The sequence below is a fragment of the Gopherus evgoodei genome, chromosome 6, assembly GCF_007399415.2.
Source record: "Gopherus evgoodei ecotype Sinaloan lineage chromosome 6, rGopEvg1_v1.p, whole genome shotgun sequence".
NCBI classification, from domain to species: Eukaryota; Metazoa; Chordata; order Testudines; family Testudinidae; genus Gopherus; species Gopherus evgoodei.
Window position 1 is genome coordinate 123,815,311 of NC_044327.1, and position 25,418 is coordinate 123,840,728.

The following is a 25,418-nucleotide window of genomic DNA, read 5'->3' on the forward strand; positions in this document are numbered from 1 at the left end:
CCTTTATCTAGTGGCATTATCCCTTATGTTTTAATTAAGCTTTTGTATTTAGTCGAAAAAGCATGCATGACATATTGTCATGCTTACTTTAGAATGTGCCATTAATCACACATGGCACTTATGACAGAGATACACGTTATTGGCTCAACCTTGCCAATCCTTGCTACTGGAATTACTACTCTTTGTTCTGTAGGAAGGGGTGCATCTCATGCTTTTCTGTACTTTATCTGTTGAAGGTGCTAACAGTACCCTCCTACCTATAGTATTTGAGCACCTTATGACATCTGTACTGTATTTTTCCCTGACCCCCTCCCACCCAGGATTTGGAAGGGCAGTGCTATTATCTCTATTTGCAGATGGAGAACTAAGGCCCAAAGAGACTAAGTGACTTGCTAAGGCCACACGGTAAGTCTAGTGGAGAAGAGAATTGAACCTGGGCCATCTGAGTACTAGGCAAGTGCCCTAACCACTGAGTCTCAGTCAACCTGGGCCTGGCAACCAAAGAGTTAATGCAGGAAGTGCTGGCCAATGCTGATTGGCTGCCTCATAACACCTGGGAGAATAAAAGATTTGAGGAGTGGGGCAGCTGCCAGAGGAGCAAGGTGGTTAGCAAAAGAAGGTCCTGCCAGCAAGCTGGTGAGAAGCCTCCCTTGGGTGACAACAACCCAAAGAAGGGCAGATCAGAGGCACAGGCTGCAGAAGCCTACAGAACCAAGAGAGGGAGGAAGGAAGGAGCTCAACATGGGAATTGTTGAGAACTGATTCTGCCTTCCAGGGTTCAGGGCCCTGAACTGGAATCCAGTGGAGTGAGTGGCCTGAGTTCCCCTACCTACCTCTTAACAGAGATTTAAGAACCAAAGGGGGTTCCAGGCCTCTTGAGGACAAGGACCAGGTAACCTTTGCCAAACATGAGGGGAAGGGGGCAGGTACGCTCCAGTGGGACAAAATTAATGTCCTTGCCTCTAGAATAGGTTGATAGAGATTCAGACAAGAAGGGCGGACTGACCACCTCATTGGTCCGAGCAGACTCTCTGCAGTGCCCTGTCTGGCCAAAGGGGATCCTGACACAGTGGGCACCGTCCACAGAAAGTGAGAGCAACTCAGTAGCAGCCCCTGTGCTATTCTGAGCGTGAGGCAGCAATTCAGTGCAGTCCTGAAACAGGCCATGCACTGGAGGGCTAACACTTTTTAAAGGAAGTAAATAAGAATACTTAGGAAGTCCTGGGTCTGGCTTGAGTGAGATGGATAATTAATGACTTCTTTACGCCTCTCGTAAGAGGGAGGCAGCATGGTCCACTGGATCGTGCAAGGAGATCAATCAGGAATAGGCCGATGTGTGTGCTGTCTCTTTAAATCTAATGAAGGAAGCCGGGCAGAAGGGAGGGGTAAGTGGGGAAGGGTCTAGGCACAAGTCCTATCATGAAGCAGAGGGAGGGATAAAATGTTTGCTTTGTTCTAATAAAGTTCCCTGTTAAGTGTTGAGAAACTGACTTGTTCAGTGATTCTTTACCATTGTCCCATTATGCCTAGTACTTTTCCTCAGTAGACCTCAGAGCCCTTTATAAACGTTGGTGTCATTATCCCCATGGTACAGATGGGGAGATGCTGGCACAGAGATGTTAAAGTGATTTCCTTAGGTCACCCGGCGGCAGAGCTGGAAATAAAACCCAGGTGTCCTGGGGCTGAGGCCAGTGCTCTATCCACTACGTCACACTGCCCCCGTAAGATACAGATACGCATTCCTTTCTGGGGTCTGCCACTGCCTTGCTTTGTGCGTTTGCATGGCTCTGTTAACCTCTCTCGGCCTCTGTTTCTTCATCTGCAAAACAGGGACAACTTCTTTGAGTGTTTGGAGGTCCTTGAATGACCAGCACTTTATAAATGCACCTCTACCCTGATATAACGCTGTCCTTGGGAGCCAAAAAATCTTACTGTGTTATAAGTGAAACCACATTATATCAAACTTGCTTTGATCCACTGGAGTGCGCAGCCCCCACCCCCAGCACTGCTTTACTGCGTTATATCCGAATTCGTGTTATATCGGGTCACATTATATTGGGGTAGAGGTGTACTTATTGTTTGTTATAGAGACAAGGGCGATGAGCTAATATCTTTTATAAGACCAACTTCTGCTGGTGAAAGAGACAGGCTTTTGAGCTATACAGAGTTCTTCAGGTTAACATATTTCACGGGTTAACTACTTAAACGAAACATTCTGTCTGTAACATTCTGAGTTCGTTCCCCAGACCTAAAGAAGAACTCTGTGTAAGCTCAAAAGCTTGTCTCTCAGCAGCAGAAGTTGGTCCTATAAAAGATATTACCTCACCCACCTTGTCTCTAATATCCTGGGACCAACACAGCTACAACAACACTGCATATATAATTTGTTATAACATTTCAAATACCAGCTGTACATTCATCTGTTTCTAAAGTAAAAGAGCTTCCCCTGACATATTAAATCTTACAGATTTGTATAAATCTTCTATGTAGATCACTCTATTTACATAGCCATGATTGTTTCCTATTAAACACTTACACAATTTGGAAGCCTTAAGTTTAATGTGTTACCCATTTTCTGCAGTTTTCCAAGTACAGAAGGTAGAAGTTTGAAGCATTAGGAGATTAAGGATCTCTATCTTTCTCAATATTAATATTTACAGGAAGATATGGGAAGGAATAAGATTGTATGAGCTACATGTTGAGACAATGCTATCAACTACAGACAGGGAATGCTGGATGCACATGAGCTGGGAAAAGAGAGACACTTTTCTCTGTGCTGGGATAGGTGGATCGATTTCAGTTTCCTGATAAACATCTCTTTTGCAACTGATTGTTGTTTTAATCTGATAAAAATGCTTCTAGGCTGAAGTCTTCTATACTAAAATGACAAATTAAAGCCTGAAAAAGAAAATAGTCACAGGGTACATAGCGTATAAACTACATATCAACACAAAAACCCACCATAACTGAAAGTATCATTGGTTATGGGGCCACCATGCTGAGAAACACTTTCTAATGCAGTGGTTCTCAAACTTTTTGGGCTCACGACCCATTTATAAGCCTTGATGGCCTGTCGTAACCCAGAGATCCCCAAGACACCCAAGATCCGATGGGCTCCCACCTCCCTGCAGAGGTCCATCCAGGGATGGCAGACCTTGGAGCTAAGATTTTGAGATATAATCAACCAGATGTGAACTCTGCGGGCCACTGGGGGGAGGATTGGCAACCGAGACCCCCCCCAATACAGCTCCCCCATATGGCCCATGGGGGACAGAAGGTGAATGTGTGTGTGTGGGTGAGGGAATTTGTGGGCCTGGAGGTGAAATGGGAAGATTGAGGTCCTGGCAATGTAGTAAGGAAGGAGATGGGGGCTGAGGGAAGGCTGTGGAGGCAGAGGTGGCCAGGGGAGGAACAGAGAGCCAAAACACCCTCAAAAAACACCCCCCCCGGGGGTAGACGGGGTGTGAGGATTTAGGGTTGTGGGGGTAAAATGGGGTGGTTTGGGGCAGAAGGAGCCAGGAATGCAGTGGGAAAATATCTCTGGGCCAGGATGGGTGGTATGACAGAGGGTGTTGGGGGATATATATCGAGGGACCAATACTTACTGGAGAATGTGTTGTTTGTGACCCAAAGCAGCAAGTTGCTCTTCCCCATGCTTGTGGGAAGAAGGGGCAGCTCAGGGGGAGCAGCAAGGATCCTCAAAATCCCTGCCCACTGGCATATCCCAGAGTGACCTGCTGCATCCAACACAAACAGACACCAACCACTACCTCCAAGCCCCTGTCCGTGAAGCTCACTGGATTCGGCTTCCCACGCTGGATGTTACAACCTCTGCAGTTGCAGATCTGTTCAGATTTGGCCCCCTCTTCCTGACAGGGGCCAGCCAGCCCAAATCTGTGAGAGCGGAATTACAACCTGGCATAGGAGATCGCAATCCCATTCGCTCAAATTTGTCTTGGTCGGCCCCCCATCTTCATGACAAAGGGTGACTGTGCAAAACCTGAGCAGTGCGGTGACCTTGTGCACTAGGTCGCAACATCTGGAGCGGAAGCTGAGCCCAGCCAGCCCTGCAAGGCTTTGACACATTCCGGTGACCGAATTGTGGGTCACAACTCACAGGCTGAGAAACTCTGTTCTAGTGGGGCAAGTTACTAAATAATCTGGGCAAATAGTCTATAACAATGAAGTGCCCATTCTTCATATCTGCTTTACTGACTAGAGAGACCTCCTCCTTCTTGTATAGCCTCCATCACTGTAGTATCAGGATGGTATAATCTTCATGGAGTTTACCATCGCAGGGAACTGTTATGGGGAACTGAGGCACAAAATAGATTAAATTACTTGCCCAAGGTCACACAGGAAATTTGTGGTAGAGGTAGGAATTTAACCAAGTCTCTTGAGTGCTAGGTTAGTGTTGTCACCGCCAGAACAGTCTTCCACTTTGGTTTACCATACTGCATCGCTAACATTTATTTAAGGAGCACCATATGTATATACAGCATTTTACCGATCACCTAACCCTCCCCACCACCAACCAAAAAAACCCAAAATGGTGCAAGGTCCACACCTCAAGAAGCTTGCAGACTGATAGAGATGAATACAATAGTCAGCCCAATAATTTAACAAAGGCACAGCGACAGTGTTGGTGAGAGCAGGAGAGGCAGGATTGGTACCCAGTAGATCTTAGTTTGAGTGTCTCTGCCACAGGTGTTCTGTATGACCTCGTGCAAGTCACTCAGTCAGTTTAGATGATATTTGATGGAAGTGCACTACACAGTAATTTAGAACAGGAAGTGAAAAAGAACCCTCAATCCAGCTGAAACTGGGGAGTGGGGCAGGGAATGACCTGTCACATCTCACAGTCAAGGTAATAGTGAGGTAATAGATTTGGTTATAATGGTCCCTGTGGAGTTTTAAGCACTATCATTGGTTATTTATGAAGAGAAGACATTTCATGTTCTCTCAGGCCTTAAACTTGTCTTTGGTGGCAGGTAGAGGCTGCAGATGTTGGCAAGATCTACAAGCTCCGAATTGGCCATGATGGGAAGGGCATTGGGGATGGCTGGTTCCTGGAAAGTGTCACACTTAAATGGATGGTAATGAAGGTGAAGGAGACAGATAAGAAGAAAAAGAAGAAGAAGAAGAAGAAGAAATCCAGTGAGGAAGAGGAGGAGGACTCCCAGCCAGAAGAAGTGATGGAAGTCTGTAAGTTCTTGGCTCACCGCTGGTTGGCTACAGATGAAGGGGATAAGGAGCTGGTTGTGGAACTGATACCCGAGGATGGATCTGGACTTGAGGGTAAACTTCAGTAGTAAATATGTGTCCCTAAGTGTCTCATAATCAATAATAAACATTACATTAAGAGAGCAGTACACAGTTAACACTCAAAAGTCTGGAAATGCCATAAAGTCGTATATACCCCCTCACCTCCACTCCCTTGTGCACTCAGGATAGTTCAAAGACTGTGCTTCTGCCAGGCTGCTACACCATCCCCACCCCCAGTGAAATGGAAAAAGAGCAAATTTAACAACGAGAAAAACAAATACTTTTCACACAGCATGTACTTCTAGGGGAATTCTGTGCCAAAAATTAAAAATTCTGCACCGAAAAATTAAAAAATTCTACACACAATAGTTTAAAATTCTGCATATTTTATTTGTCAAACTAACACAATATAATCACACCAGTTTCAATTATTTTAGTAATTTCTTTCAAAATACCTCTCAGCAAGTATGTCTGTAACAATACAGGCAACAACAAAAAAGATTCAGGAAATGTTTGTTTGACAAATAGATTCCTTACTAGGCATATTCATACAGAACTTTGAGCAATTCATTTAAACCACAATACAGAAATGTATTTCCTGCATCCCTCAGAAGTAGTGCAAAGCCTTGGGAGAGTCAGGGGTAATGAAAGAGCTGAGGGAGAGGGTGGGTGTGGATGGGAGAAGTATGGAACAGGATTTTTTTGTGTGCGGGAGGGATTGTTAGGGAGCTGGGGAGCCTCCCCATGCACACCCTGGCTGACCCCTACCCACTCCCATTCAGTCGGTCAAATCTGCCCCTATCCCCATGTATCCCTTCACACTCCTGCCCCTAGTCCCCATGTGGCCCTGCAGTCCTCCTCCTGCATCCATGTGACCCTGCAGCCCCTCTCCCCCAAACTCATGCGGTCCTGCAGCCCCCCTCCCATTCAGTTCATGGTTCAATGCTGTCACCCCACTAGCTCCTGTCTGTTCCTCCCACTAGCCCTTCTGAATTCCAGTCTGTTACCCTCCTGTAGCCCTGAGTGCCCCACTCTGTCCATCCCGTGCCTCCTCACCTGGATCTACTGTGAGGAACACAGCCTCTTCCCCAACCTCTCCGCTCTCTGGCTGCCCTCTCTTCTGGTGCCACAGCAGCCCCTGGCTGGAGAAATGTATAATTGCAGCGCCTCTCCAGCAGACTCTATATTCTGCAGAGAAAAAAAATCTGAATGAATTCTGTTTGTGCACAATGGCACAGAGTTCCCCCAGAAGTAAGCATGTAATTAGCCTGTGGAGCTTACTGCTACAATATATCATTGAGGCTAAGGGTTTAGGAGATTTAAAATCCCAGTTTCAGCATTTATATGGCAAACAAGAATGTACGACATTACAATAGATAGGGTAAAAAATAAAATCTAAATCCTCATGCTTCACAGCAGAAGCAAACATCGGGGTTTGGAAGAAACGTCCTAAATGGCTTGGTTATTCCACAGTGGCCCAGTCGGGGTTTCTTAAAGCTTCCTCTGAAGCATCTAGCGTTGACTACTGTTGGAGACTGAATATTAGACTAGATGAGTGTATGTGTAACCCACACACCTGCTGGATGTGGTGCTCTGTCCCATATAGTGGCACTGAGACCACTTTGAGAGAAAGATTAATGAGTCTGCTACAGCCTTAGCTACCAGCCATATGGCTTGTAGTTCATGGAGTAGAGCAGGGGTTGGCAACCTTTCAGAAGTGGTGTGCTGAATCTTCATTTATTCACTCTAATTTAAGGTTTCATGTGCCAGTAATACATTTTAACATTTTTAAGGTCTCTTTCTATAAGTCTATAATATATAACTAAACTATTGTTGTATGTAAAGTAAATAAGGTTTTTAAAATGTTTAAGAAGCTTCATCTAAAATTAAATTAAAATGCAGAGCCCCCGAGACTGGTGGCCAGGACCTGGGCAGTGTGAGTGCCACTGAAAATCAACTCGCATGCCGCCTTCAGCACATGTGCCATAGGTTTCCTACCCCTGCAGTAGAGGCTCATGCATTTAGCTGCAGGAGTCCCAGGTTCAATCCTGCCCACCGACAACTGGAGTCTGTCGGCGTCACATAAGTTGGTGAGCAAATAACCTGGCTAGGGAAGGTTAAAATAAAGCCCAAGTAAGAGTTCAGTTCAAGACCCTTTCCTCAGAGCTGGCTTTATTATCACAAAAGGATTGGAAACGAGTAAACAACTCAGAACACTTGGTCCCAGCCAAGCGAAGAGGGCAGAGGACACACCATTCTTCCTTGCTCTCCTGGCCTGCTGACAGCTCCCATGGAGGGAGGGACTTACCTCAACTCTTACCTCCTCTAGAATGATCCAGAAGCATTCCTTTATATAGTGTCTGGCAAGCAGTCACATGACAGTCACCTGATCCCGCTCCATCGTGTGCCCTGTCTGGACCACAACTCAGAACAACCCTCATCTTAATAGGGCTGGCCATGCCTGTGCTTATAGGCCAGCATGTTGTTATAATGGACCACTGGTCTGATCCAGCATGACAGTTCTTATGTTCCTATGTCATCTCTTCTGTGCAACTTCACTTACAGAGAACACCTATGAGGTCCATGTCATCACTGGGAATGTGTGGGGTGCTGGGACTGATGCTAATGTCTTTCTGAGCATTTATGGCGAAGGAGGAGGAGACACTGGTGAACGCCAGCTGAAAAGGTCCAACCACCTGAACAAGTTTGAGAAGGGCCAGGTAAAGCATTAAATAGTCACTCAAGCAAGAGAAAGGCAGGTATGATCCTCTGTCCTTGAACACAAGCTGCTGGTCCTTCATTTGCTACATCTTCTCAGTAAACCTCAAGCTCTTCTTTGAATTAAAAGTTTGGACATCTGGTTTTCTCTCTTAAACAAATAGAGCTGGGAAATACTCAATATATATTTCAGTGAATATTCACTTGAATGAAAAACTGAATTTGCTCCACCTGGGTTTGTGCCTCTTTTGTGGTTGGATTCCTGCAAGTGTTCTGGTGCTTGTAATTTACTGGCAGAAATGTTTGGAAACTGGAAATTTTAAATGGATATTAGATAATATATGTCAGAATTAATTGTGAATGTCTGAATATTTGCATTGGAAAATTGATCCTAAAAGTTACACTCATCTGGTCAGGGAGCAAAAACAATATCATGTGATTTATCTGTCCAGTTATAATTAAAACAGTGCAGTTTGCAATCAACAGAGCAACTGTTACTAGTAGGAATTATTCAGAGAATAATTTTGAATAATGAAAAAACAGAGAAAATGGTAAGCTGCTTGCAGGCAACTTGCAACAAGCAAAGAGGCTAAATTTGCCACATAATCTGTTTATTGTGAATTATTAGCTCAGATCTAATAACATTATAATCTGAGCTACATTATTTAAGTCGGAGGAATTCTAAGAAAGAGACGTAACACCTTATGCTTTTGGTAGCAGAGGAAGCCCAAAGTCTATCAACAAGCAAATTGCACTAAGGTTTCTAAATAGCATGACAATAAAGGCTGTATTGTCATATTGTTATTGTTGTTAATTGGTAAACTTTATGGACACTGCAAATGACAAAGGGAGACGGTAGCTTCAACCAAAGCATATTGAAGTCCCCAGGAGTCTTTCCATGGACTTAGACTCATAGACTCATAGACTCTAGGACTGGAAGGGACCTCGAGAGGTCATCGAGTCCAGTCCCCTGCCCTCATGGCAGGACCAAATACCGTCTAGACCATCCCTGATAGACATTTATCTAACCTACTCTTAAATATCTCCAGCGATGGAGATTCCACAACTTCCCTAGGCAATCTATTCCAGTGTTTAACTACCCTGACAGTTAGGAACTTTTTCCTAACGTCCAACCTAAATCTCCCTTGCTGCAGTTTAAGCCCATTGCTTCTTGTTCTACCATTGGAGGCCAAGGTGAACAAGTTTTCTCCCTCCTCCTGATGACACCCTTTTAGATACCTGAAAACTGCTATCAGGTCCCCTCTCAGTCTTCTCTTTTCCAAACTAAACAAACCCAATTCCTTCAGCCTTCCTTCATAGGTCATGTTCTCAAGACCTTTAATCATTCTTGTTGCTCTTCTCTGGACCCTCTCCAATTTCTCCACATCTTTCTTGAAATGCGGTGCCCAGAACTGGACACAATACTCCAGTTGAGGCCTAACCAGCGCAGAGTAAAGCGGAAGAATGACTTCTCGTGTCTTGTTTACAACACACCTGTTAATGCATCCCAGAATCATGTTTGCTTTTTTTGCAACAGTATCACACTGTTCACTCATATTAAGCTTGTGGTCCACTATGACCCCTAGATCTCTTTCTGCCTTACTCCTTCCTAGACAGTCTCTTCCCATTCTGTATGTGTGAAACTGATTGTTTCTTCCTAAGTGGAGCACTTTGCATTTATCTTTATTGAACTTCATCCTGTTTACCTCAGACCATTTCTCCAATTTGTCCAGATCATTTTGAATTTTGACCCTGTCCTCCAGAGCAGTTGCAATACCTCCCAGTTTGGTATCGTCCGCAAACTTAATAAGCGTACTTTCTATGCCAACATCTAAATCGTTGATGAAGATATTGAACAGAACCGGTCCCAAAACAGACCCCTGCGGAACCCCACTTGTTATACCTTTCCAGCAGGATTGGGAGCCATTAACAACTACTCTCTGAGTACGGTTATCCAGCCAGTTATGCACCCACCTTATAGTAGACCCATCTAAATTGTACTTTCCTAGCTTATCTATAAGAATATCATGCGAAACTGTATCAAATGCCTTACTAAAGTCTAGGTATATCACATCCACCGCTTCTCCCTTATCCACAAGGCTCGTTATCCTATCAAAGAATGCTATCAGATTAGTTTGACACGATTTGTTCTTTACAAATCCATGCTGGCTATTCCCTATCACCTTACCACTTTCCAAGTGTTTGCAGATGATTTCTTTGATTACCTGCTCCATTATCTTCCCTGGCACAGAAGTTAAACTAACTGGTCTGTAGTTTCCCGGGTTGTTTTTATTTCCCTTTTTATAGATGGGCACTATATTTGCCCCCTTCCAGTCTTCTGGAATCTCCCCCGTCTCCCATGATTTCCCAAAGATAATAGCTAGAGGCTCAGATACCTCCTCTATTAACTCCTTGAGTATTCTAGGATGCATTTCATCAGGCCCTGGTGACTTGCAGGCATCTAACTTTTCTAAGTGATTTTTTACTTGCTCTTTCCTTATTTTCTCTTCTAAACCTACCCTCTGCCCGTAAGCATTCACTATACTAGACATTCCTTCAGACTTCTCAGTGAAGACCGAAACAAAGAAGTCATTAAGCATCTCTGCCATTTCCAAGTCTCCCGTTACTGTTACCCCCTCCTCATTGAGCAGTGGGCCTACCCTGTCCTTAGTCTTCCTCTTGCTTCTAATGTATTGATAAAAAGTCTTCTTGTTTCCCTTTATTCCCATAGCTAGTTTGAGTTCATTTTGTGCCTTTGCTTTTCTAATCTTGCCTCTGCATTCCTGTGTTATTTGCCTATATTCATCCTTCGTGATCTGACCTAGTTTCCATTTTTTATATGCCGCCTTTTTATTTTGTAGGTCACGCAAGATCTCAAGGTTAAGCCAAGGTGGTCTTTTGCCACATTTTCTATCTTTCCTAACCATCGGAATAACTTGCTTTTGGGCCCTTAATAGCGTCCCTTTGAAAAACTGCCAACTTTCCTCAGTTGTTTTTCCCCTCAGTCTTAATTCCCATGGGACCTTGCCTATCAGCTTTCTGAGCTTACCAAAATCCGCCTTCCTGAAATCCATTGTCTCTATTCTGCTGTACTCCTTTCTACCCTTCCTTAGAATTGCAAATTCTATGATTTCATGATCACTTTCGCCCAAGCTTCCTTCTACTTTTAAATTCTCAACAAGTTCCTCCCTATTGGTTAAAATCAAGTCAAGAACAGCTTCCCCCCTAGTAGCTTTTTCAACTTTCTGAAATAAAAAGTTGTCTGCAATGCAGTCCAGGAACTTATTGGATAGTCTGTGCCCCGCGGTGTTATTTTCCCAACATATATCTGGATAGTTGAAGTCCCCCATCACCACCAAATCTTGGGCTTTGGATGATTTTGTTAGTTGTTTGAAAAAAGCCTCATCCACCTCTTCCACCTGATTAGGTGGCCTGTAGTAGACTCCCAGCACGACATCACCTGTGTTTTTTACCCCTTTTAGCCTAACCCAGAGACTCTCCACCCTTCCGTCTCCTACGTCCATCTCCACCTCAGTCCAAGTGTGTACATTTTTAATATATAAGGCAACACCTCCTCCCTTTTTCCCCTGTCTATCCTTCCTGAGCAAACTATACCCATCCACACCAACATTCCAGTCATGTGTATTATCCCACCAAGTTTCAGTAATGCCAATAATGTCATAGTTGTATTTATTTATTAGCACTTCCAGTTCTTCCTGCTTATTACCCATACTTCTTGCATTTGTATAAAGGCATCTAAGATACTGGTTTGATCTTGCCTCCCAGCTTTGCCCTGACCCTCCTTCCTCTCTGCTATTATAGCCCGTGCTCCCTCCTGTTTCCAACCCATCTCCCAGGTCTTGTTCCCCACTTACCTGTGGGCTTTGCTCACCTGTCCCCGTCGAACCTAGTTTAAAGCCCTCCTTACTAGGTTAGCCAGTCTGTGCGCAAATAAGGCCTTTCCCCGCTTCGAAAGGTGAACGCCATCTGTTCCTAGCAGTCCTTCCTCAAATAGCATCCCGTGGTTGAGGAAGCCAAAGCCCTCCTGGCGACACCATCTTCGCAGCCAGGCATTCACCTCCACGATGCATCTGTTTCTGCCCGGACCCCTACCTTCAACAGGAAGAATCGAAGAGAATACCACCTGCGCTCCAAACTCCTTAACCCGTACTCCCAGAGCCCTGTAGTCACTCTTGATCTGCTCAGCATCACACCTCGCAGTATCATTTGTGCCCACATGGATGAGTAGCATGGGATAGTAGTCAGAAGGCCGGATAATCCTCGACAAAGCCTCTGTAACATCTCGGATACGGGCCCCTGGCAGGCAGCATACCTCCCGGGATGAACGGTCAGGGCGACAGATGGGTGTCTCCGTCCCCCTCAGCAGAGAGTCTCCAACCACCACTACCCTACGTTTCTTATCAGTGGTGGCAGCAGACCTCCCAGCCTTAGGGGTACGAGGCTTCACCCCCTTAACTGCTGGGGGTGATTTCTTCTCTCCTGTATCAAGAAGAGCATAATGGTTATCTTTTACCACAGCAGGAGGGTTCGCAGCAGCGGTGGAGCACTGCCTGCTGCTAGAAGTAACCAGCTGGCTGTGTCCACCCTGAGCCTCCTCCTCCACTGGTGTGTCAGACACACCCTGAGGCATCTCCTCCTCCACTGGAGTGTCGGTAGTCCTGTCAACTGGGACAGCACCATCAGCTGTCTCCACATGGATACTGTCCAGGAATTGCTCATGGACATAGATGTTCCTCAGCCTGGCCACCTCCTCCTGTAGCTCTCCCACCTGCTGCCTGAGAGATTCCACCAGTAGGCACCTTTCACATTGGATGCCACCCCCAGCCTGGATATCAGTAAGTGGAAATTGCAAATTACAGTCTTTGCAAGCCCACACCAGAATCTGGGTAAAAGCATCCATGCTTTGGTGCTCTGTCTGGCTACAGGCGCAGGTGGAGGAGACAGAAGCAGTGCTGGCACAGGTGTTGCGGGTCCTCCTCACCATTGTAAGCCTCCCTCTGTCAAACTCTCGCAAGTTCCCGTCTACAGTTCCCTGTCCGCTCCTCTCTGCTGTAAACAGAAAGGTTTTTGATGTGGCTCAGGTTATGGGTTCAGGGGACCGAAGGGTCACAAATGAGACCGACAAGGGACCCCCCCTCCCTTCCTACTCCCCTTCCAAACTCCCTTGCAAAACTCCCTGTTAGCAGCTCCTGTTCGCTAAGCTCCCTGGTTGCTTGTGCGCAGCTTTATAAAGCCCTGGCCTGAGTGAATGCCCCGCCCACTGGTTAAGGTTCAGCCAATTACCAGAGGCTTCTAGCTTTCAAACCTTCCTAGTAGCTCCACCTCCAACTGCCAGCTACAGCACACGGTCCTTCAAACAAACAAACCAAACAGACTGACAAACACAAGCTCAGCACACAGCAAGTAACCCCCAAACACACACACAAACCCAAACACTGCAGACAGTCACTTACCCCACAGATGCTGTAGGTGCTTCTCCTTCACCTGGAGAACTCCCTTGCAAAACTCCCTGACTTAAAGACTTAAAGGGCCTTTACATCTGGTTTCAAATGCTTCATTGCAGAGTGGATCCCAACAAGAGATAAGGACTCTGAAAAGACTGAGAGTTAGGAGAGACAGATTAAAGCTGCTGATAATATGATTTTAATATCTGAGAAAGCACGAGAGAGTTTTCACTTTTTTTTTTTAATGGAAAAAATACCCTGTCCAGGGCACTGACTCCCTGTAAACTTGGGTGTGAAACACCAGTCTGCCTCTGTTTCTGCTTTTGCAGGAAGATATATTCACTATCAAAGCCATTGATCTGGGAGTACTGAAGAAACTGCGGATTCGTCATGACAACTCCAGTGGCAACCCAGCCTGGTTCCTGGACAGAGTGGAAATTGTTGATCTCAAGGACAACACCAGGTGAGCAGATTGCTGCACTCCATTCATGTGATCAGACGCACGGGATTCATACTTCCAGTCAGATAAATATAAAGCCTTAGAAATACAAAGAACATAGTGATTTTGTTACATGTGTCACGAATCCAGACTGGATGAGCCTCTTAAAATGCTAAAATAATGGTGCTTTTGGATGTGGGGATGGCTCTCTCAGATGTGTGTGTGTGTTCGCAGGAGGGTAATAAACCAATGGGCTAAATCCAAAGGTCCTGACCCAGGCAAATTCCCAGTAACTTGAGAGGGAGCAGACTGAATAAAACTTGAGCCCCCGATCCATCGGAATGCTTAAGCGTGTGCTCAACTTCAAGCATGTGAATAGTTCCATTGACTTTAGTGGGGTTACTCCCATGTTAAAAGTTAAGCATGTTCATATGTGCTTTGCTGGTTTGGAACCTGAGTGAGGACCTCAAGATTCATTCCGTTGTTTGTAAATATGAAGTGTATTTTGCTGTGAGACAATCATTAACCCTTAGGTTATTTATCTGCTTCTGGGCCTCAAAATGAAATGAGCCAGGCGGGACTGACAGCTTGACACTCAGTACCTATCAGAAAGCATCAATTACCAGGCCTCGATAAGTCCACACAAAGGGAACAAAAGACAAGGAAGGAGACACATTTATGCTTATCAGCTTTGAGTGCTGTTACTCTTTGTTAACGAGCCTCTCATCTTTGCTAATTACTGCTGTTCATGTCTGTGAAGTGCTCTGAAGATGAAAATTCCTGTGTGAATGCTGTGTGCCACTGTTATTCTTGCAGGTATTATTTCCCATGCCAGCGGTGGTTGGCAGGTGAGGAAGATGATGGTCAGATTGCCAGGGAGCTGGTCCCAGTGGATGAAGCATTTATAAAGAAAGATTCAGACAATGATCATCAATCTCTTGCCTCTCTGGGCCTGGAACAGAAAGGTTTACATCAGTCTTGTGTTTCTTTCAATAAGTAAAAGGAAGACAAGTTATTAATAGCTCTAAGACCACTATCAATTAAAGTATTTGTTAGGCCATGAAAAAGTCCCCTCTTGGATTGTCAGGGTCCCCTCCCCGCTCTGAACTCTGGGGTACAGATGTGGAGACCTGCATGAAAGACCCCCCTATGCTTATTTCTACCAGCTTAGGTAAAAACTTCCCCAAGGAACAAATCCTTTCCTTGTCTTTGGATGGTATTGCTGCCACCACCAAGTGAGTTAGACAAAGATTCAGGAAAAGAACCACTTGGAGACCCTATTCCCCAAAATATCCCCCCAAGTTCCTTCACCCCCTTCCCTGGGGAGGCTTGAAAATAATATGCCAACCAATAGGTTAACCAAGTAATGTTGACAAGAAGGTGTGAGTATCAACAAAGGGAAAATTATTTTTTGTAGTGACGCAGCCTCTCCCAGTCTTTATTCAGGCCTAATTAGTTAGCAATGGCTACACGTTTGGATATGAAACTGACCAGGTGTCAGTGACTAAAACCAGAGACTTGTTGCTATCAAGGGAAGGAACCTGAAGATTCATCTTTTTTTCAATCAGCACCCTGCTGTCTTATGATCAGAGGTGGAGCTAGCCCACTGGGGTCGTAAGCAAGAATATTTCCCCCCTAGACACACAACATATACTAAAAAAGCAGATAAGAGGACCCCTTGAGCAGCTTGGGGACCTATGCAATTGCTTGGTCTGCTTATGCCTAGTGCCAGCTCTGCTTATGTTTATCTTCCTGAAACTACCTTGTATCCAGTCTGCTTGATTGCCCTGCCAACAACTGAATAATGATACAATCATGGGCCTAATCCTGCAAGGTAATGAGTGTCCTGGACTTCCACTGACTCCAAGGGAGTTGAGAGCCTTAAGCTAAGCACCTGCACCCATATTTATACAGCTGAATAAGGGGGCTAATTTTCAAAAATGTTGAGCACCCAGCAGCTCCCATTGACTTCAGTGGGAGCTTCTGGCTGCTCAGCACTTTTGAAAATCAGAACACTCCTTTGGGTGCCTAAATATGGATTGATGAGTCTAACTTTAAGCATCCATTTTTGACAATCTTGGCTTATTATTTTGTAGTGTTTTGGAGAAAGCTTCTAGGAATTTCCACAGTTCTTAAGAGTTTGCCACACTTTTCAGATCATGGTGTTGTGGGAAACTATGCAAAAATTGTACAGTGAAGGGCTGTCTGCATATATGAAATCTGGTGCTGTAAATGAAATGTTATTGGAGATTGCAGCAGGAAACAAATCTGAGAAGCATGTGAGACTCCCAGGAAAGAAATGGGAAGCAGGGCTGCCCAGAGGATTCAGGGGGTCTGGGGCAAAGCAATTTTGGGGGCTCCTTCTTTAAAAAAAAGTTGCAATGCTATAGAATACTATATTCTCATGGGGGCCTCTGTGGGGCTCAGGGCCTGGGGCAAATTGCCCCACTTGCCCTCCCCTGGGCAGCCCTGATGGGAAGTCTGAAAAGCTCTCTCTTCTGTAAAGATGGAGAAATCATTACTGAATGAAGAGGGGTCGCAAATCCTCCAGCCCAACCGTCCTGTTTCACTCTAGCAAATATCAGCACAAGCAACAGAAATTACTGTCAGAGCTTTAGGAATACAATCTGACTGTCCAAAAATAAATAAATAACGCGTGCAATGAAACAAGAAGAAACAGAATTAATGGCTGCTCAGTGTTCACACTCTCAAATTAAGAAATGCTTTTTGACAGCTAAATCCACTACGTATACTGTGAAAATGAAAACCGGGGACAAGAAGAATTCTGGGACAGATGCCAATGTCTTCATCATTCTTTATGGAAATAAAGATGACACGGGTAAGAACCAAGTACAGCCCATGTATGTGTGAGAGAGATGGGGTCTGTGCTGTTGGTATAATTGACTGAAATGACTGAGGAGTGTGGGGTGGTTTTTTTTTTTTTTTGCTTTCCCTAGTAGAATATCTGTTCTTAGTTAAGCTGATTTCATATTCTTGCTGTAAGTCTTTTTCTTACCAGAGTGCATGTGGAAGCCAATGTTATTTAGCATTTTAGTTACTAGGGGATAGAGCCTCAGCTCCTGCAAACACTGTCGTTTCATAGGCTTCAGTAGAGCTAGACCCATTTACACCAGCTGTGTAAGCCGAATCGTTGACAGCATAGATTAAAACAAAGAGTAGGAAAACAGAACACTGGGTCTGGGTCAACTCATTTGTATCCCAGCAAGGAATCAGCCCACTCTAGAAACCCAGCTCATCTTCAGCTGCTGAGATGTTGCAGAAATATTTGATCTGTTGATGAGCAAACCCTGTTGGGACCGACACAATGCATATGTAGTGAATCTTAGTATTTGTGAAAGTGACAGACACTGAAGAGAAGTGTCGGGCAAATTCCCTTACACAACTCGAACCACATCTCTAGCTGGCCCTTCAACAGTATAGTTGCTGTGGCATTGAAGGGAGACCTCTGAACTCAAGAGAGATTTGATGTATATTTTGGTGGGTTTTTTATATTCAGTTGAAAATCTAGGGTTCAATGTGACAAAGGACAGATTGGACACCAAGTCTCCAGAGGTGAAAGGCCATTTATTACACTGTAGCCACATCCCCTGTTCCTGTTTACAGTCCCTAAGTATTGATTTTTATACATTAAACCGGGGATACTCAGACAGCAGCCAACAAGCCGCAAGTGGCTCTTTAATGTGTCTCCTGCGGCTCTTTGAAGCACATGATATTAAAACACTGTGTGATTTAATTATTAACCAATCTAAGTTACTAACCAGTCAGTATAAGTGCTGGAAGTAGGTGTGCTGGGGATGCTGCCACACCTCTTGGCTTACAGTGGTTTCCGTCATACACAGAGTTTACAGTTGGGTTCAATGACTTTCAGCATCCCCCCCGACACACACTATATAAATTGTTCCAGCATCCCTACCAATCAGGATGCTTTTACTATGTTATTAACCAATTATAGATAATAATATAATAATACACGGTCTGTCATTTTACTGTCAGAATATTATATACACACACATATATAGTAAATGAAACAATGAATTCACTCTACTTTTTTGGGTAATGCTGATTACTAATTTGGCTCCTGAACCACTGAGATCTGAATATCATTGCAATTAACAATGTCTGTATGTGCTGCAACAAACAGGGATAATCAATCTAAAGGCCTCCAAAACTAACAAGAACAAATTTGAGCGTGGGAAGCTCGATGAGTTTACAGTGGAATCTGTGGACATTGGGGACCTGAAAAAAATAAAGATTGGCCATGACAATAAAGGTAAGATGACCTGGCACAACATAGCTTTCCTTGTTCCACGCTGGGGTGGGGGAGGGTGTTATATTTGGAAATATTCATTTCATGACTTATTTATTAACATGTTGGACATTATCATCATCGTGGGCTTGGTGCTTTGCAGACAAATATACAGGCTCTTTCCCCAAGGAACCTGCAATTTAATTTAGACTAGGTACAGCAGTGGTGGCAAACGAGGTGTGAGAAGTGTTGAAACACAGCAGTTTTTTCATCCTTTTGTAAGCTGTGATGTTATAGCAGGAGGATTATGCACCAGGATGGAAAGGCTGCCCAGGAGAAGTGAACATTTCAAGGAAATTGCTGCACAAAACCATTATTCCAAGAAAGGGGTGATGCCAGTCCTCTGGCTTTATAACCACCTTGTGGTATATATTCAGGGAATTCCGACCTGATTGCTATGCTTTGAAATGATCTGGATTTCAAAATGGGATCTGCAGATAATAAAACCCAGGTGTTAAATTCACACAAGGGGCCCAGGTTTTCACATGTAACTAGTGGTTCCAGATGCCTCAATTTTTGAAGGCCTAACTTCAGACATTTAAAAGATTTTCAGATAGTGCTGCAAACCCTCCCTCTAATAATGAGGCCCCTTTAGTCTCCCACTGGACAGTCAGACTCTGAGGTACCTCAAACCCCTCGCCACTTTTGAAAAAATTGGCCTCAAGTTCTGATGAAAGAAGCAAGAATGAGCAAGAGTCTAATGGTGACCAGTGAGCTCTTTCTGTTTTCTGACCCTGGTTTTCACTCCCTCTGGGACTTTGGGCAAGTCACTTAGCAGTAGCCTGTCTACTGCAAGTGACTCGTCTGTAAAACAAGATGATAACACTTACCTCTTTCACAGGGATCTTGCAGGATGAATTAATTAGTTCATTGTCTGTAAAGCGCTTTGCTGGTGAAAAGTGCTATTCACTCTGAGTATAATCTCCTGCTGCAGGTGGCTCTGCTGGCTGGTTTCTGGAATGGGTGGAAATTGATGCCCCATCACTTGGGAGATGCCTGAAGTTCCCTTGTGGCCGCTGGCTGGATAAATCAGAGGACGATGGAGCCACTGAGAGAGATCTCTTCCCTGCACAATTGCAGACAAAAGAATATGTTCCATGTATGTAGAGTTTTGCCTCATGGCAGACATTGAATTGCTCATCTCTACGCCCCCTGCTTTTCCCTTTCCCTATTTCTGTGGGGTGGGAATCCACTGTGCTTCTCATCCCTCACATTCACAACTTTGAGGCTCTCTCTGACTCTCCTCCCCACATGCTGGCTGTTGCCACATCTTGTCACTTCTGCATCCATGGCTTTTTTAAAATCTACCCCTTCCTTTTATAAGGAAAGATGGTCCAGACTTGGAAATGGAGTTCTATTCCTTGCCCTGCTACAGACTTCCTATGTAGCCTTGGCCAAGTCACTTAGCCTGTCTGGGTGCCTCAGTTCTCCTTCTGTAAAATGTGGACAATAGGACTTGCCTTCTTCACAGGACTGTTATCAGAATAACTAACTTTAAAGACTGCGAGGCACTCAGATACTACAGTAATGGGGACCATAGAGCTACCATGGGTTTATGGATTCTTTCTTCTCTCCCCTGCCCAAACCCTGGTTCATGCCATTGTTCCTTCTCACCTGAACTATTCTCCTCTATGGCCACCCTGATCTTCACCATCCCCTTTTCAAACTATCCAGCAGTCAGAAGCTAAAATAATCTTTCCCTGGTGATGCTCTGACAGTGTCCCCTCACTCACATCCCTAACTCCACTGCTGCTCTGACCATGGGACCCCCTGTCTCTCAAGCACATTTGTACTTTCTTTCCACATAAAACATTAGGGGTGGAAGAATGGGTGCTCCTTGTACCCTTCCCCACCACCCTCCTTGGTGCGTTCAGTCTGCTGTCAGACACAACTGGCCCCAGGTTTGGAATAATAAATATACAGACGCATGGGATAAATGCCAACGCATCGCAAGGCCTCTGCAAACATAGATCACACTTAGGGATCATCAGTGTCACATTTCAACCTAATGGGACTTAAGCAGTGCATAACCCTTGCACTGGTCCTCTTCAGAGGAATGACTGTCACCAATAGTACCATGGTTTTGCTTCTCACTGTGTTTTTCCTGAGATGTATCACACATGGTAATATGAGACATAACTTGAGGGGGAAATTTATTAGGGGTATTACATGACATAAGAGTTTCTGGAATGCCAGCTCTTCATGTACAATATGTGCAAAGCTTATTTGTGTCAGCAGCCCTTCTGCAGCGTCTGGAACCAGCAATCAGGGCTATGGAGAAGGAGACTTGCAAGAACCAAGCATAAATACACACGTGCCTAAATACACATGTTGTATTTTTCACAGTATTCTAATTTCCCAACCATTAAAATAGTGATTTCAGATTCAAGTATCAGAGGGTATCCGTGTTAGTCTGGATCTGTAAAAGCAGCAAAGAATCCTGTGGCACCTTATAGACTAACAGACGTTTTGGAGCATGAGCTTTCGTGGGTGAATCTGAGGAAGTGGGTATTCACCCACGAAAGCTCATGCTCCAAAACGTCTGTTAGTCTATAAGGTGCCACAGGATTCTTTGCTGATTTCAGATTGCCACTAAAATGGTCGGATATGTCTCATGATCACTCACGCCAAATGATTTCCTTGAGCATGGAGGATGAAAACATTCTTGTTGTGCCCGTTAAAACAGTGCCTATAGGGTACAACCTGCAAACGAAAGGGGATTCTGACAGCTGAGAGCTGTGACCTTGTTACAGTGCTGTGTTGTTGATTCAGTTCTAAGCTTATGTTAATATTCAAATAAAAAAACAAGCATAGCAGACTTGAGAAGATCCAATCATTTTTATTTCATAACACATAGCAGGCGATTTTGGTCTCCCAGATTAGTTCTTTATTTTTAACTATTGCAGGAAACTATTTCAGTTTATCTGCAGCACAGGCAAATAGATTTCATTGGTTCTGGCAAAAAAGAATATTAAGTACCTTCAGGCTGATTGTCTCTAAAATCAAACTTCTTCATCTCTGTTCTCCTGAGAGCTGTGTTTAGAAAGCCTGGATAGTTAATAAATGATTATGCTCTGATGTGCATAATCACAGTTACTCCAGCAGTAATAGAAGTGGTGCCAGAAATATGCCATCTGTTCTGATCTAGGATGCCGAGTTCTATAACTCCCAGCAATAAAGCATAACAACGAATATTGAAATGGGTGGAGTGTGGGTGAGCACAGGATTATAAGCAGCTCAGGAGGAGGCATGGAAAAAGGAAGAGAATGGTTGAAGTGGGGTTTGCTATACATGAACAGGTAAACCAAAGAGAGCAGAAGGCCAACCAGAATGACAGAGAAGGATAGAAGAAATGGAAGCCATGGTAACTATGGGCCAAATTCTGCACAACTCTAATGGAGTTCAGTAGCATCCTAAGTGTGAGTCAGCAAAGAGATTATCTCTGTTAGGGTTCAAGAACTGCAAAGAGGCCTTTGATAATTTGGAATAAAATAAATAATATTAATGCTGAGCTCTTGTCGGGCACTTTTCAGCCATATACCTCAAAACACTGAACAAAAGGGAGTAAATATCATTCTCCACATTGGGAAACTGAGACACAGAGAGGGGAAGTGACTTGCTCAAGGTTATGTAACAGGTCAGTGGCAAAGCCAGGAATCTGTTTTGGTCTTATGGCCCCCCAGGCCAGGCCCCTATATCCTAGGCTAGTCTAATTCTTACATCAGGAAGAGTCTGAAAAGGAATAAAAATAAGAAAGAACTGTAGGAAGTATGGAATTAAAGGCAACAATAAATTCTAGTGAGATCAAAGCAGGAACAAGGGAGGATTAAAGGGTCTGATTCATTGTTGCTCTGCACCTTGTGTAGTCACAATTCTAATTTAGTAGCATTTTATGTCCATTTGCACTACTGTAGATAACTGGATAAGGTGCAGGGCATTGGAGAATCTGGCCTCAAGAGAACACTAGATAAGAGGGTGAAATGGAAATTAGGTCTTCAAAGTGAGAGACAGGTTCACATTCCCCCTCACTCCCATCCCCTCTGGTTTATGTTTCCTCCGCAAGCTAATACTTAAAATAGTCCAGAAGTTTGAATGAGGTTTATATAGAATTTTTCATACCAGCTCCAGCTAGTTCGGTTTTGCCAGTTTGCTTAGTTACTCAAAAATCATCTGAGTCTTTTGAAGACTCAGCGTACTGTGGGAGATCCATGTTTCAATGACTTTGCAGTATAAATATTCAGAGCTCTTTTGACTCCCAGGATTAAGTCCAGTGGGTCAGATTCCAACCTCAGTAAATCAGTATGAATTCAGAGTAGCTCTGTTGGCTTCATTGATTTAAATGGAGTTCTCCAGATTTATGCTGGTGTAACTGAGATCGGAATCCAGCCTGATGGCTTGCAACGTAATGTAGCAATTAATTGTGCATCACCTCTGTGTGTATAATTCCCAAAGATGCTTTGTGAATGTTGACGTTTCTAATCTAGGTTTGAGTTTGTTACTTTCTAAAATGAATTATAGACTTTCCCAGTTGGAAGCCTTGCTTTTCGCTCACAGCCTGGGGTTTGTTTTTTGTTTTCCTCCGCTTAACTTAGTTGTTCCGTATGAGATCACAGTTTACACCAGTGACATCTTTGGAGCTGGCACCGATGCAGATGTTTTCATTGTTCTCTATGGAAGTAATGGGGTCTGCAGTCTACAGAAATCCCTGTGCCAGAACAAGAGAGAGCAAAAGATGTGCTTTGAGAGGAACACAGTGGATCAGTTCATTGTGGAGGTAAAATAAAAAATATTTGCTCTTTTGCAGGAGCAATGATTGGGTGAGGGGTTTAGGGACACAAAATGGAAAGAAAAGCAGTCAGGATGTGGAAAAAAATGGAAAACGGACTCTTCATGACAGCTGGGTGAAAATTTTTGGATGACTAATTCTGGACAAAAGATGCATTTTTGGCTGACCTGAAGCTATTTGTGAATTTGACATGAATTGTTTTGGCCATTCACAGACTGGCCAGAGAAGGAAAAGATGGGGGTGCTGCTGGACCCTTGTAACCTTTAGCCCAGTGGTCAGGGAACTCATGTGGAGACCCAGGCTTGAATCTCTGCTCTGGGTTCAAATCCCTCTTCTGGAATAGACCTCAGGCAGACTTTTTCCATTTACCAGACAGTCTAAAAATTTCAGATGTGTTTCGGCCCAAACAGAATTTTTTTCCCAGTTTTTTGGAACTTCCATTGAACCAAAAAATCAATTACTTGCCCAGTGCTGCTCTTTACCTCTCTCCTCACTGGAGACTTGTGCAAGTACTTCCATGGCGGAGAAAGGATGGTCTGGTGGTTAGGGCATTAGCCTAGGACTTGGATTTGTCCCAGTGCTGCTCCAGACTTCCTGTATGATCCCAGGCAAATCTCCAAGTCTCCTTGTGTAACCCACACACCTTCTCGGTGTAATTTTCTGTCCCATTTAGTGTCACTGAGACCCGCTTAGAGAGAGAGTCAAATGAGTCTGTTTTACAGCGTTAGCTAAGAGCTAGTTGGCTTTTAGCTCATGCAATAGAGGCTCATGCAGTAAGTTCCCCAGGTTCGACCCTGTCCACTGACAGATTGGCGTCTGTCGGGGTTCCACTTGCACCTCAGGTTCCCATCTGTAAAATGGGGCTAATAGCCCTATCTCACTGCATGTTACAATGATAAATACACTTAAAGCGCTGTAAGGAGCACAGATACAGTAATAGGAGTAACATATGATTGATAAGTAGCAACCCCTGCCATTGCTTGCTAAGGGCCTCATCTAGAACCTTTAATCAATTATTATTTCTCTTCCTCTCTCTCTGGCACACTTACACATATTCTCACCTGCTCTCTGTCCAGCCAATATTTTCAAAAAGGAACCCCTTCTAAGAACCAAAGGAAGCGTCTGAAATTGCTTGCACAAATGGGGGGTCTATATGCACTATTTTGTGGGTGCCCTTTCAGAAGGCACTTTTGAAAACTTGGTCCATCATGCCTAATGCTTGTGTAGGAATATATAGAGGATCTGTTACCTTACTATAGGAGCTATGATTTCTGAATATGTTGGACCAACTTTTCAAAGAGCCTGGTGTATTCCTGATGTATTTGCAAACAGGTACATTAGTGTATGCAAAAGATACATTTGTGCACACCAGGGCCAGCTCCAGGGTTTTTGCCACCTCAAGCAGTGGGTGTAAAAAAACAAAAAAGCAGCGATCGCGAGCCACTTTCTTCTTCGGCAGCAGGTCCTTCCCTCTGAAATACTGCCGAAGAGCCGGATGTGCCGCCCCTTCCCCTTGGCTGCCCCAAGCACCTGCTTACTGAGCTGGTGCCTGGCGCTGGCCCTGGTGCAAGCACATCAACCAGCTGTGTGCCTAACAGCCCATTGGCACATGCAATGCTGGATTCAACAGTCCTTGCTCACGGCAAACTCTCACTGAAACCAGTGCATACCCAAGATTATGAATTAGCAAATACTGCAAGTTATGGAGGTGTTTTAAAAATCTGTCCCTAATATTATTTCTGTTTGCTATTTTCATCCACTGGGTACGAGAGAGACTACGTTCCTAGAGGGACTTAAAACCTTTCTGTGTTTCTTTTTGTTTTGTTGTGATGGTGGTTTTTTAATAATCAAGACCAGACCTTAGAACATTTTAAAACAAATTAAAACATTTTCACCTCAAATTGTTGTCCTAGGATATAAATCACAATAAACCCTCCTCTTTACGTCTTTCAAAGAACAGAACTTACCTCCGTGGAGTTTCCGTGGAGTGTCCATGATGGAGTTTGCCATTAATCAATCCATGTGTTAAAAATCTTGAACTGCCCATTAGTTTAATGTTGTAATCCTTAGGATTGATTTTCCTTTAGAAGAAGCTGAGACATCAGTGTGTTTTAGACTAAGTACATGACAATGCAGTTTGTTCTGTGGATTTAGAAGGACATATTAACTGGTCTCCAAAATTTATTTTTTTCTTTACCAACAACAAAATAGCAGCAAAATATATTCTTCTTTCACCTATTCGTGAGGAGCCATAATTTGAAGTTCAGTAGACCTTGAAAATAGTGCTGGGATTTCAGAAAATACAGAGCTGAGAATTGCCTTTTTGTTCTAGTGGTTTTACTGCCGGTGCTGTTTGGTATTCTGCAGAAGGGGCAATAAAAGCATTAAAATACACATTATCAGCTGCAGTTCTGAGTG

The 25,418-nt window shown here is 44.1% G+C and overlaps 1 protein-coding gene across 1 annotated transcript in view; it reads left to right on the plus strand.

Annotated features, from left to right (window-relative positions):
- The window catches only part of LOXHD1 (lipoxygenase homology domains 1), a 283,207-nt gene that overhangs the window by 162,226 nt on the left and 95,563 nt on the right, over positions 1-25,418 (plus strand). Inside the window, exons 21-28 of the mRNA XM_030567584.1 lie at positions 4,992-5,298; positions 7,831-7,985; positions 13,778-13,911; positions 14,704-14,852; positions 16,622-16,726; positions 18,050-18,178; positions 19,149-19,313; positions 22,807-22,988. Coding sequence (XP_030423444.1) covers positions 4,992-5,298; positions 7,831-7,985; positions 13,778-13,911; positions 14,704-14,852; positions 16,622-16,726; positions 18,050-18,178; positions 19,149-19,313; positions 22,807-22,988 — 1,326 coding nt within the window. The remainder of the gene's footprint in view (positions 1-4,991; positions 5,299-7,830; positions 7,986-13,777; positions 13,912-14,703; positions 14,853-16,621; positions 16,727-18,049; positions 18,179-19,148; positions 19,314-22,806; positions 22,989-25,418) is intronic.